The 12,661-nt window shown below is 54.4% G+C and overlaps 1 protein-coding gene across 2 annotated transcripts; it reads left to right on the forward strand.

Annotated features, from left to right (window-relative positions):
- Positions 1-129: 129 nt before the first annotated feature.
- Positions 130-11,118, forward strand: SCARF1 (scavenger receptor class F member 1). Of its 2 annotated transcripts, none has more exons than XM_027034638.2 (11): positions 130-569; positions 892-953; positions 1,212-1,313; positions 2,187-2,712; positions 4,684-4,902; positions 5,310-5,438; positions 6,251-6,354; positions 6,841-6,961; positions 8,225-8,346; positions 8,431-8,577; positions 9,224-11,118. In XM_027034638.2, exons 1-11 carry the CDS (start codon positions 352-354, stop codon positions 10,081-10,083), a joined length of 2,610 nt encoding a protein of 869 aa, XP_026890439.1. In that variant the 5' UTR covers positions 130-351; the 3' UTR covers positions 10,084-11,118. The 2 variants fall into 2 exon arrangements, with proteins under 2 accessions (XP_026890439.1, XP_026890440.1); XM_027034639.2 differs by having other exon boundaries at positions 8,468-8,577; positions 9,224-9,489.
- The last annotated feature ends 1,543 nt before the right edge of the window (positions 11,119-12,661 follow it).

Genomic DNA, 12,661 nt, shown 5'->3' on the forward strand with positions numbered 1-12,661 from the left:
CTTCATGTCTGTGTGTGACTGGTCTGCCCCCGCCTGACTCTGCCAGGACCAAAGGCAGGCTGAGGTTTCCTCACAGGGTCTTGTTGGTTGTTAGTGGGTGGGGAGGAGTCTCCCAGCTAGGGCCTCAGTTGGGTAGCATGACCTAATGGAAAGATGTGGCTCCCACTCGCACCCCACACCCTCGCCTGTCCCCAGTACCCTGGGATTTGCAGCTTCATCTTCCTGCCCCCTCCACACTGAGACCAGCCCCTTAAAGCCCCGACTCAGCCTTTGCCTTCGGCTTTCCTTTTCATTTCTCTGGCGTCTGGTCTTCCCAGCACCCACCCGCCCGCCCTCTCAGGGAGGTGCCTCATGGCAGCCCGCCTCTCAGCACTGGTTTCCTCAGGAAAGGCCTTGGAAGGAAGCAGGGAGGGGGTTGGGAGCCGTGGGGGCCAGACTAACCCAAGCCCTCCCGCTGGACTGGCCGCCATGGGGCTGAGGCTGCTGGTCTCACTGTTGCTGCTCTGGACACAGGGGACCCAGGGGTCCAACCTGGACCCCAAAGGGCGGCATGTCTGCACAGCCAGCAGGTGGGTCTTTGTAGGAATCTGATGGGGGGGGGGGGGTGCCTGAACTGGTATTGCGGCATTGCAGGGAAGGAGGACATGAGGGAAGAGGTCATGGGCTGAAGGGAGGGGGGCTTGGGGACAGCCTAGAAGGTGGTGGGTAGTCAAGACAGAAGGTGGGAGGGCCAGGGAAGGAAAGGGAAGGAATTGGGGACACTGGGGCTGTGACTCTTGGCTAGGCCTGCCTGTTGGGGCTGAGGCAGCCTCCCACATCTCAGCCAGAGACAGTGATCCACCTGCGGAGCCAGTCTGTCTGTCCCCCGGCTGACCCCTCTCTGCCCCACAGCCCCTCTGCTGAGCTCCAGTGCTGCCCAGGCTGGAGGCAGAAAGACCAAGAATGCACTATCCGTGAGTAGCCAGAACGGATCCCCACCTGAGAAGAAAGGAGAACATAGTCCAGTGACCCTTCCTGCCTCCCCTCCTGGGGCCTCCTATTTCCCCTTCTGAGCCCTAGAGCTAGGGTCCATCCTGACATCCCCCCCCCCCCCCCGCCCTGAGGGAATGGCTCTTGACGGGGCAGGGCGCTGGGAGCCAGTGAGAGGGGCAGAGTGTCCCCTGGTTGGTGCCATGCCACCGCCCTTCCCACCTGGGTGGGGTGTTTTTCAGCCATCTGTGAGGGGCTGGATGCTTGCCGGGAAGATGAAGTGTGCGTGAAACCAGGCCTCTGTCGATGCAAACCTGGATTCTTTGGGGCCCAGTGCAACTCCCGTGAGTCCTGAGTTTCATCTGGAGGATGAAGTTGTCAGGCGGAACCAGGGAGGGGAGCGGGGAGGCAAAGCGGGTAGAAATGTGATCTTAAAACGGCGGGGCCAGAATCCCTCCAAGCCTCACTGAGGAAATTGAGGCCCAGAGTCAGGAAGTGACGCATTCCTGGAAGATACCCTGAGTCATCTGGTTTTTACCCATATCCACAAAGCCCTACCCACACTTTCAGTTCTGGGCCCTTCACCATCCACAACTTCTCAGAAAAGATGGTGGTTACCCCTGTTGATCACAAAATGGACACGTTCTCTGTCTCCTTCGTGTGCACTTTATACACGTGTGGAGGAGGGTGGAGGGAGATAATCTGGCAGGGCTCTGCCCTGTCCTGGTGGGCAGGATGGCCAGAGAGCAGCCACCAGGAATCAGGGCTGAGAGGAGACGCAAGGGGGGAAATGTGGCTTCTCTTGTGACCCTCATGGTCAGTATCCAGGCAGGGGTGGACACTGGGATGCCCTGTCATCTCTAGTGGGGTGGGGGTGGAGGGAAGGGGGATGGGCATGAGAGAGAGGAAGGGACGTGAGTGAAATCCTACTGCTGTGTGACTCTGGGCAAACCTTTCCCACTCAGGAACTTTAAGTGTGTTCTGGAGTATGAAGTGGGAGTCTGGGCCACTCCAAAGGCTTTCTGTAGTTGTGAGTCTGAGGCAGGAAGTGAGCTGTGCCCCAGGAGGTTAGGCTGCCAGATGTTCAAGGGTCTGTCTCCGGCTCTTGGAGGGTGGGCCTGGCGCCTCTCTTCCTTGTGGAAGGGCGCGCAGGGCAGAGATCCGCGCCTGGCCCTGAGCCCACTGACCCCTCTATGTTCCCCACCCGACTCCTGCAGGCTGCCCGAGTCAGTACTGGGGCCCAGATTGCCGTGAGACCTGCGCCTGCCACCCACACGGCCAGTGCGAGCCGGCCACGGGCGTGTGCCACTGCCAGGCGGAACGCTGGGGCAGCCGTTGCGAGTTCCAGTGCGACTGCGGCCCCCACGGGCGTTGCGACGCCGCGACGGGCGCGTGCCGCTGCGAGCCCGGCTGGTGGTCACCCACTTGCCGCCGTCCGTGCCAGTGCAACCCGGCGGTGGCGCGCTGCGATCAAACCAACGGCTCCTGCCGCTGCGAGCCGGGCTGGTGGGGCCGCCGCTGCAGCTTCCGCTGCGCCTGCCACGGCTCGCCGTGCGCGCAGGAGACCGGCCGCTGCGTCTGCCGGCCGGGCCGGTGGGGTCCCGAGTGCCGGTATGAGTGCGAGTGCGTGCGCGGCCGCTGCAACGCCGTCTCCGGACTGTGCGCCTGCCCGCCCGGCTTCCGCGGCGCGCGCTGCGAGCTGCCCTGCCCCGCCGGCAGCTACGGGCCGCACTGCCGCGACAGGTGAGCGGGGGCCGCGGGGCTGCGGCTAGGCTGCGGGGCGGGCGTGCGGGGGGCGGGTGCTGACGGGGCTCACGCAGGAGCCGGGCAGAGGGACGGGCCGCCGGCGGTGGGGGTGCGGACAGAGCGCGGGGAGGGCGGGCGAAGGAGCTGAAGGGAACGGGAGAGAAAAGGGGATGGGCCCGGCAGGGGCGGGGGCGCAGGGGGAGCGTCGCGCGGTGCCCTCGGCAAAAACATACAGGGACGGGATGAAAGGGGGAAAAAGACCCCCGATGCCCCTAGGTCCGGCCTCGCCCACCCTACGTCCGGTTACTGTTAAACAGACAATAGGAGTACTAGCAAGCTCTACTTAGAAGCAGAGAAAAGATGAACCACGTGACGAAATGATTGCAGGGTCCCTTTTAGACCTCGTGGCTTTCAAACTTTGGACGGCCCCACCCACAACAAGAAATGGGTTTTAGGAGTGCCTGGCCGGCTCGTAGGTAGAGCATTTGGCTCTTGATCTGGGGGTTGTGAGTTCAAGCCCCATGTTGGGTGCTGGGGATGGCGCTTACTTAAAAACAAATAAAACGAGCAAAACAACAACAAAAAGAAATGCGTGATACATCCCCCCTATCTCATTCACACCCCTCTGTGGTAAAAGCTTAACAACATATACTTATCTTTGCTTCATATATATAATATATATTACATATGTGTGTATAGATACACATATGTGTGTATAGATACACGCATATGTGTATATATACTGTAATGTTTTTATTTTTCTTTTTTTGATGCTGGTCTGCTAAGTTGATTTTATGAACAAATGAGTCTGATCCAAGCATATGACTCCAAATAATTATCTGGGGGGAACCTTGTCAAGAAACTGTTAAGAATCAATAAGAAATTAGAATAAGGTAAACCTTGTTGGAAAAGTTGCTAAGAGAGTAGATCCTAAGAGTTTGCATCACAAAGAAAAAAGCCATTGTTTTCCCTTTTTTGTACCTATATGAGATGAGGGATATTAACTAAACCTACTGTGGTAATCATTTCACACTATATGTAAGTCAAGTCATTATCCTGTACACTTTAAAGTTGCATACTATTGGGGCACCTGGGTGGCTCAGTCGGTTAAGCGTCCAGCTCAGGTCGTGATCTCGCGGTCCGTGAATTCGAGCCCCGCGTCGGGCTCTGTGCTGACAGCTCAGAGCCTGGAGCCTATTTCAGGTTCTGTGTCTCCCTCTCTCTGACCCTCCCCCGTTCATGCTCTGTCTCTCTCTGTCTCAAAAATAAATAAACATTAAAAAAAAATTTTTTTTTAAGTTGCATACTGTCAGTTATATCTCCAAAAAACCGGGGAAAGCATTTTTTAATATATTTTTTAAGTTATTTATTTTGAGAGAGAGAGAGAGAGAGAGAGAGGAATAGGGGCAGAGAGGGAGGGGAGAGAGACTCTGCACTGTCAGCCCAGACCCCGATGGGGGGCTCGAACTCACAAACTGTGAGATCATGACCTGAGCCGAGATCAAGAGTCCGAGACTTAACTCCCTGAGCCACCCAGGTGCCCCAGCATTTTTTTTCAAACATAAGATAAACTTGAAATTATAGTGATGAAAACACACATGTTTTAATTTTTATGGATCTTTATGTTACGAGATAGAAGAGTCACATTCAGACCAGACCTCAGAGATGGCGTGGGTAGGAGGAAGAGAGGAGAAAGGATAGGAGGGAGAAGGTTGGCCAAGGTATCTTGGCTGCTCTTCCTGGGCTAATCCTGGGACCCTGGGAAGGATGGGTCCTGGAATGGGAAGTTGGAAGGAGAGGGCTGGAATCCTACGGAGATCATCTGTCCGGCCTTTTTGTTGTACAACATGGGGAAACTGAGGCTGAGACCTGCCTGAGTGTCCTGGATGCTCTCCAGTGTCCCTGGAGGCTGGGTGGGCATTCCATCCATGGGCTCCTCAGTGCTCCCATGACTCCTTCTCTTCGCAGCTGCGGCCACTGCAAGCAGAACGAGCCATGCTCTGCAGATACAGGCAGCTGTGAGTCCTGCGAGCTGGGCTGGAATGGAACCCAGTGCCACCAGCCCTGCCCACCCGGCACCTTTGGCGAGAGCTGCCGGAAGCAGTGCCCCCACTGCCGGCTTGGGGAGGCCTGTCAGGCAGACACTGGGCACTGTCAGCGCTGTGACCCTGGGTGGCTGGGGCCCAGGTGAGGGGGCCAGCCTGCTCAGGGTGGGGGGGCCCCCCTCCTTCAGGGTCCTCATTCCAGCCCTGGGATAGCTGGCCCCTCCCCCACGGGGGGCCTGCCTCCTGGCCAAGACTGACGGAAGAGAGGGGTGCTGATGAGGCCCCGGGCAGGCTTCTCTTCCAGCTCCCTCACCGCTCAGGTATCCTGCTCTCTTCCCCCTCCAGGGATCTGTAGTCTTGTCACCTATGGGATTTGGCCCCAGGTTCAAGGCCCTGTTAACACCTGAGCTTCATTGCTGAGGCATAGACAGTTGGGGCCCTGAGTCCAGAAGCATGGGGGAAGACGCATAGGACCTTTTTGTGGGGGGGGGGGGGTCTGCCCTGCCGGACCTGTCCTGCCCTCCTCTTCCGAGTCTCGCCTCACCTCAGATGTGAAGACCCCTGCCCGCTCGGCACCTTTGGGGAAGGCTGCACCTCTACCTGCCCCACCTGTGTTCAGGGGGCCTGTGATGCTGTGACTGGGGAATGTGTCTGTGACGTTGGCTACTGGGGACCCAGGTGAGAACTGGGGCCCTGGCAGGGAGGCACGGGCCTCGGTCAGGCCTCAGTGCAATCTGTTTCCTAAACTTCCCTTCTCGGGGCTTCTCCGCCTGCCTGCCTCCCCAATACCCACCCAGCAAGCTCTTAATGAAGAAGTATTCCTCCTGTTGTGAGGTCTGCACCTTCTGAAGAAGGGTCAGAGCGATCTAATCTTAATCTCAAAGGCCTGGCTCCGGAACTAGGCCGGGGAAGTTATTTAGGGGTGGGACTCCCAACTCCATTGTTGTTCCTGTGAGGCCTTCATGTGGTGAAACATAATCAAGGTCAATGTCTCCAATGTCAGGTTTGTGCCTCTAGGACAGAATGTAGTATCAAATGGAAGAGACCTCATCTCATAGAAGAGAGGACCAAGGCCCAGAGAGTTTGGGGCAGGCCCGGACTCAGACCTCCAGACCCTGAGGACGTTTCTCTGGATGCCGTTGGCATCTTGCTTATTTCACATTAGTGTTGGATGGGCCAGGGACGAGCATCATGAGGGGTGGATCTTGCCCTATACTCTGGGGTATACCCTGGGGGGTTGGGGACCAAGGGGCAGCTTGTGGGGTGGCCTCTCTGGAAGATGGGCTTAGGGTCTAGGGGATTCTCCCAGACATGGCCAGGGGTACTTAGAATGTCCTCAGAGGTCGGAGGAGTCTGCTTGGGCATCCTCAAGGGAAGTCTGCATGACAGGGGTTGGGGAGCAGTGCCCAGAAATCCACCTTCCCCTGTCCCCTGCCCACCCCTATCCCTTCTCACCAAGCCTTCAGCCTGTTTCTCTTGTCACCCCATAGCTGCAACACTTCATGCCCATCTGGCTTCCATGGCAACAACTGCTCTATTCCCTGTGAATGCCCAGGGGGATCCTGCCACCCTGTCTCTGGGGCCTGCCAGCTGGGTAAGGTGAAAAGGAGGGTGTGGGGTGCAGTGACCAGGGAAAATGGGCCCTTTATATGGCTTCAGGGACCTATCACTTGCCAGGGAGGCTGGGCTCACTTCAGAGACATTCCCTATACCTGAAATCTGTATGGATGCTCTGGAGACCCCTGAAGATATGATACGGCCCTTGCCTGCGGAGATACCAGGCTTGCATCCAGGGCTGGCATCTGTGAGCAGGCAGGTCTGGACACCGGGATGTGTATCAGGCGTGACAGTTGGGAGCAAGAGCTTGTGGAACATGGGCCGTGAAGAGGGGACAGGGTAGCAGAGAGGCTGCCTTGGGGAGAGGGCCTCCAGGCTGAGCAGAGCCTGTCTCTCTCAGAAGAAGGGGAGGGACCCACAGGTGGAAAATTCCGGGGGGGAGGCAACTCAGAGCTGGAGATGAGATGCGATGTGTGGAAGACAGGAAAGCCCTGAACTTTCGGCCATTCCCCGCTCTCCCCAGGGCCTCATGGTCAGGATGCCGCCCTCATCGCAGGCATCCTTGTGCCTCTGCTGCTGCTGCTCCTGGGCATCGCCTTCTGTGCCTGCTGCTGCTGGGCCGCCCGGTTGGACCCCAAGGACAGGTGAATGCCGGCTCACCCCTTCCCCACCCCCAGCTCAGGCCACAGGGTGGGAGCAAGGTGGCATCTGCTTTCCTTTCAGCGGCGGGGAAGGGCTGGTCTTGTCGCACACTTAGAGGGCATGAGGTAGTTGGCAGTGGCCATGGCCTGGAGACACCAGGTCGGCTGCCCGCCTTCCCTGCGAGTGTCCGAGTTGCATGAGTGTGCGCAGTGGGCGCTGGGCACCAGGATGGCAAATCTCAAACCTGCAGCAGGAGGCCGAGGATTTAGGGACCAGAGGGGGAATGCGGGGAAGGCAGAAGCAGCAGGGCAGCTCTGGGCAGGGAGGGGAAGAGACGAGGCCTCAACACCCTCCACCACCCTCGAAGGAGAGTACAGAAGTCTGAGCAGTGGTTTAGCAGAGATGGTAGCTTCCTGAGAAAAGGAGATAATAGGAAGGATTTGGGCTTGCGGGGGCCTGCTGCAGGGGAATGTTGCTTGCACAGGGCTTTGTTCCTTTACAAAATCCCTTGGAGACTCACAGCAGCAAGGTTTAAAGCAGGGAATGTGGGGGCAGGAGGATTAGCGTTCTCAATTCACAGAGGAGGACATGGAGGCCCAAGGTGACCCAGCCTGTCACTAGCACGCACAAAGCCCCTGCTCTGTTGTTCTGGATTCTCTGTCTGGTGCTCTCTTATTACTTCGTGCACTGAGCCTTGAACACGTCTCCTCTGTGCTATGGGGGATTCACAGATGAGCAGACCCAATAGCCCCTCCCCTGGGGGTGGGGAAGAAGCCACTCACTGGAGGCCGGGAATGACAAAGGCCGTCAGAGGGTTGGTAACAATTAAGCAGCTTGGGGATGGGGTCAAGGACAGGCTTCCTGGAGGTGGTGCCACTTCCAGAAACATAGCTGAGCTGGGGACTCAGCCAGATGATAACACAAAGCTGCATTTGGGGGAACCTCAGCAGGTGCCTGGAGCTATACTGGATCCTGAAAAAGAGTCTCAGAGCTGGGAGTTGTCCCCACTTTACAGATGAGGAAACTGAGGCCCGGAGAGGGGGAAGCCGGAACCAGAGTTGCTACCCAGTTCTATTTGAGCTATGCTGCCCTCTCTGACAGGCCCAAATCCCAGGCTCAATGGTTTGGGTTTTACTCTGTCGTCAAAGGGCACCGCCGAGGTAGACAGTCGCTGTGTCAGCCTGCCTCTCTCACATCGTTCTCTCCTGCCCCCACGCTGCCCCAACCGGTGGTCTTGTGCACTGACTGCCCTCCTTTCCCCTCAGGCCAGCAAGAGATGAAGCCGCCGTGTCCAGGGTGAAGATGCAGGTCTGGGGGGCGCTGACCAGCCTGGGCTCGGCGCTACCCTGTGGTTCCCTCAGCAGCCACAAGCTTCCCTGGGTGACAGGTGAGTGTGGGTGCTGCAGGTCAGGGGCTGGGACGGGACAAGGTCTTCCATGGAGCTCCGTGCCTGACCCAGAGCCCCCTGCAGTCTCACACCACGACCCGGAGATCCCCTTCAATCACAGCTTCATTGAGCCGCCCTCCGCCGGCTGGGCCTCGGACGACTCCTTCTCTTCTGATCCTGAGTCTGGCGAGGAGGACGAGGGCCCTGCCTACTGCGTGCCACCCCAAGAAGGTAACCAACCCTCAACAGCCCGCGTGGCCCCGAGCAGCCCGGCCCACTACTTCTTTATTCCTTCAGCAAACGTGTATCAGGTGCCCTCAAGTGCAGGTCACTGTTGCTGGCTGGGGGACATAGTAAAGAGCAACACGGATTCCCATCCTTGCCAACCTTCTAGTGTGGTGGGCAGGAATAAGACACGTGTAGGACCGGGTGATGCATGCTTTGATGGGGGACATACACGTAGGGGCTCGTAATCCAGCCATGTCAGGGGTGATTAGGGGCAGGGAAGATGTCTCCGTGTTCGTGATATTGGAACTGAGCCTGCTAGACTCAGGAGTCAGGAGTCAACAAAGCGCAAGTTGAGGAGGGATGGGAACGGTGTTTCAGGAGGACGGAACAGTGCACGTGAAGGTCCAAGGTGAGAGGGACATGACTGTGTGGCACTGAAAGAACGTTAGCTTGGTTAGAGTGTGGCATTAGTTCAAAGTGGGAAGGGGTGGGGAGAAAAGTGTGTAGAAGGAGTAGGCTCTTCTCCTGTCTCTGTGCCCTCGCCCTCTTCCTTGCCCCACTGATGAGGATCCCCAGAAGATGCTAAACATCTGGACGGATTGGGGTGGCCAGCCCAGTTTTGGCCAAGCTCTTCTGTCTCCTCTGCCAGGGATGGCCACTGTGGCGCACGGAGAGTTTCCAGAGGCCAGCCTGGCTGGAGGTCCCATCCCTCCCCCTGAGGACGCCTCCACACCATTCCCTATCCCACGCACTTCCAGCCTAGCACGGGCCAAGCGGCCATCAGTCTCCTTTGCTGAAGGCACCAAGTTTGCACCACAGAGTCGCCAAAGCTCAGGGGAGCTCTCCAGTCCTCTCCGAAAGCCCAAGAGGCTCTCCCGTGGGGCCCCGCTGAGTCCGGAAAGCCAGGAGGCTGAGGAGTCCATGGGCCCGGAGAAAGCAGAAACGGATGAGACCCTTCCTGGTGCTGCCAGCCCCAGGGATCCAGCCATTGGCCGCCGCCGGCTCCCACTTGGTGGCCGGACAGTGGCTGAGCGTGTGGAAGCCATTGAAGGCAGTGTCTCAGAGGGCTCAGGCTCCGTGACCACGATCTACATGCTGGCAGGGACACCCCAGGTATCTGAGGGCCCCGTCCGGTCTGTTCTCCGTCGTTTTGGTAGCTTCCAGAAAGGCCAGGCAGAGCCCAAGGTCAAGAGTGCCATCCCCAAGCCGCCACGCCGGGCCCTGAGTCGAAATAAGGACAGCCCCGGGCTGGCCTCCGGCACTGCCAGTCAGAGCCCCAACTTAGCCCCGAACCATGAGCTCACTAGGGCCTTAGAGTCTGCAGGAACTGGACCAGAGGAAGTGGCCAGGGGACTAGGCGATGGCACCAAGAACTCGGGGAGGGCCCAGGAGCTGGCCCCTGAGGGTGGCCCCCAGGAACAGGATCCCCAGAAGCTGTCTGATGAGGAGGGGCAGGAGGAACCCCAGTATGAGAATGTTGCACCCATCTCTGGGCCACCAGCACCTTGAGAACCTTGAATTGGGGGAGAAGGAAGACTATGGATGGAGGGTAGGCATACGAACTGCCCCTGGCTCAGATTGTGTTTTGCTGGAAAAAGATCCCAGGGCCAGGAAAGACATACCAGAGCCTCTGCCCTTTCATGGGGAAACGTCAGAGCTGGAGGCCAGTTGGCTCTGGGCCCTGGCAGTGCTCTGGGAGTGGTCTCGAAGGCCTGGGCAGCGACCCCATTGGGTGTGGTCAGGAAGGGGAAAGAGATGACCGTGGGGACTTTTTCTCTGTTGTCCTGGACTCTGTTTGCCCCCAAAGGCTATTCTTTTCTTCATTTGGAAAACATTTTTCTGAAATGGGAAACAACTTAAATATTCAATGATAGAAGATTGGCTAAAGCAAGATTGCTTATGATACTTTCCTAAACAACCATGAAAAATCATGTTGTGCAAGAAGATTTAATATGGGAAATATGGGAGACTGTTTATGCTTTACTGTTAAGTGTAAAAAAGTAAGTTTTCTTCTTATAAATTTCATTTCCTTTTCCTTCACGATACATGTTTAGAATCCTTCCGTTTTGTGTGTGTTTTGTGATTGTTTTGCAAACTTTTTTTTTTTTTGTATATGCATAAAAAAGATTCGGAGGAACAGCATCAAGTGGCATTTTTTTTCTGGGAGATGAGATAGTGGCTGATATTTATTTTCTTTCTTCGTAAACTTCTGTATAATTTGTAAATGTTCTATAGTGAACATTCTTTTTACTTTTCTCCCTAGATTTAATTTTTTTTTTTTTTACAAAAAAATATAAAAAAACAATGTTGTTAAAAATAAAAAAAGTACGGGGGCGCCTGGGTGGCTCAGTCGGTTGAGTGTCCGACTTCAGCCCGGGTCACGATCTCGCAGTCTGTGAGTTCGAGCCCCGCGTCGGGCTCTGGGCTGATGGCTCAGAGCCTGGAGCCTGCTTCCGATTCTGTGTCTCCCTTTCTCTCTGCCCCTCTCCCGTTCATGCTCTGTCTCTCTGTCTCAAGAATAAATAAACGTTAAAAAAAAAATTTTTTTTTAAATAAAATAAAATAAAAAAAGTACTAACATTACAGATATGTATAGAGCAGAAAGGAGATTCCCCCTTTCCCCAGAGGAGTCTGAGGGACAGGGGAGGGGCCAGACTTACTTGTCATTGAATGCCTTTTGGTTCTGAATTATTTTCTCACATACTTGAATTACCCAGTCAGGACAGAAACAGCAGCTCCCCCTTCCATCCCAGAGCTCAGAGAATCTTGCAGACAGCTTAGATCCTTCCTTTTAGAGGTTTTCCTGTGCGCATATCGTTGTAGAGTTTGGTTTTTTACTTAAATATACTCTGGATATCTTCTGATGTCAGTAATTATAAAGCTACCTCTTTTCATTACAAAATGGCTGCATGGGATTCCATCATGTGGAACTAACACAGGTTATTTAAACCATCCCCTACCCATGGGAAGTTGGGTCATTTCTAATTGTTTTGATACAATAAATGATTCGGTGTACAACTTTGTCCGTATTTCTTTTTGCACTCATGGAAGTTTTTTCTGTAGAAGAGATTCCTACAAGCAGAATTGCTAGGTTATAGGGTGAGAACATTAAACAATTGAGTACTGGGGTGCCTGGATGGCTCAGTCACTTAAGCGTCCGACTTTGGCTCAGGTTGTGATTTCACGGCTTGTGAGTTCCGGCCCCTCGTCAGGCTCTGTGCTGACAACTCAGAGCCTGGAGCCTGCTTCCGATTCGGTGTCTGCTTCTCTCTCTGCCCTTCCCCGCCTTGTTCTCTCTCCCTCTCTCTCTCTCTCTCTCTCTCTCTCTCGTAAAAATGAATAAACATTAAAAAAAAAAGTAACCATTTGGGTACTTACTCCAAATTACCGTCCAAAAAAGTTATGTGGTTTTGCATTCTCGCAAATGATGATAGGAACTGTGTTCCCACACCCAGTCTAATAGGTTGAAATGGTGTCTCATTATTATTATTATTACTATTAATTTTATTTTTTTAAATTTACATCCAAATTAGCGTATACTGCAACAATGATTTCAGGAGTAGTTTCCTCAATGCCCCTTCCCCATTTACCCCATTCCTCCTCCCACACCCCCTCTAATAACCCTCAGTTTGTTCTCCATATTTATGAGTCTCTTCTGTTTTGTCCCCCTCCCTGTTTTTGTATTATTTTTGTTTCCCTTCCCTTATGTTCATCCGTTTTGTCTCTTAAAATCCTCATATGAAGGAAGTCATATGATATTTGTCTTTCTCTAATTTCACTTAGCATAATACCCTCCAGTTCCATCCATGTAGTTGCAAATGGCAAGATTTCATTCTTTTTGAGTGCCGAGTAATACTCCTATATATATATGTGTATATATATATATATATATATATATATGTATATATATATATATGTATGTATATATATATACACACACACATACACACACACCACATCTTCTTTATCCATTCATCCATTGATGGACATTTGGGCTTTTTCCATACTTTGGCTATTGTTGATAGTGCTGCTATAAACATGAGGAGGCATGTGTCCTTTCGAAACAGCACACCTGTATCCCTTGTTT

Source organism: Acinonyx jubatus, chromosome E1 (genome assembly GCF_027475565.1).
Source record: "Acinonyx jubatus isolate Ajub_Pintada_27869175 chromosome E1, VMU_Ajub_asm_v1.0, whole genome shotgun sequence".
In the NCBI taxonomy this organism is placed as follows: domain Eukaryota; kingdom Metazoa; phylum Chordata; class Mammalia; order Carnivora; family Felidae; genus Acinonyx; species Acinonyx jubatus.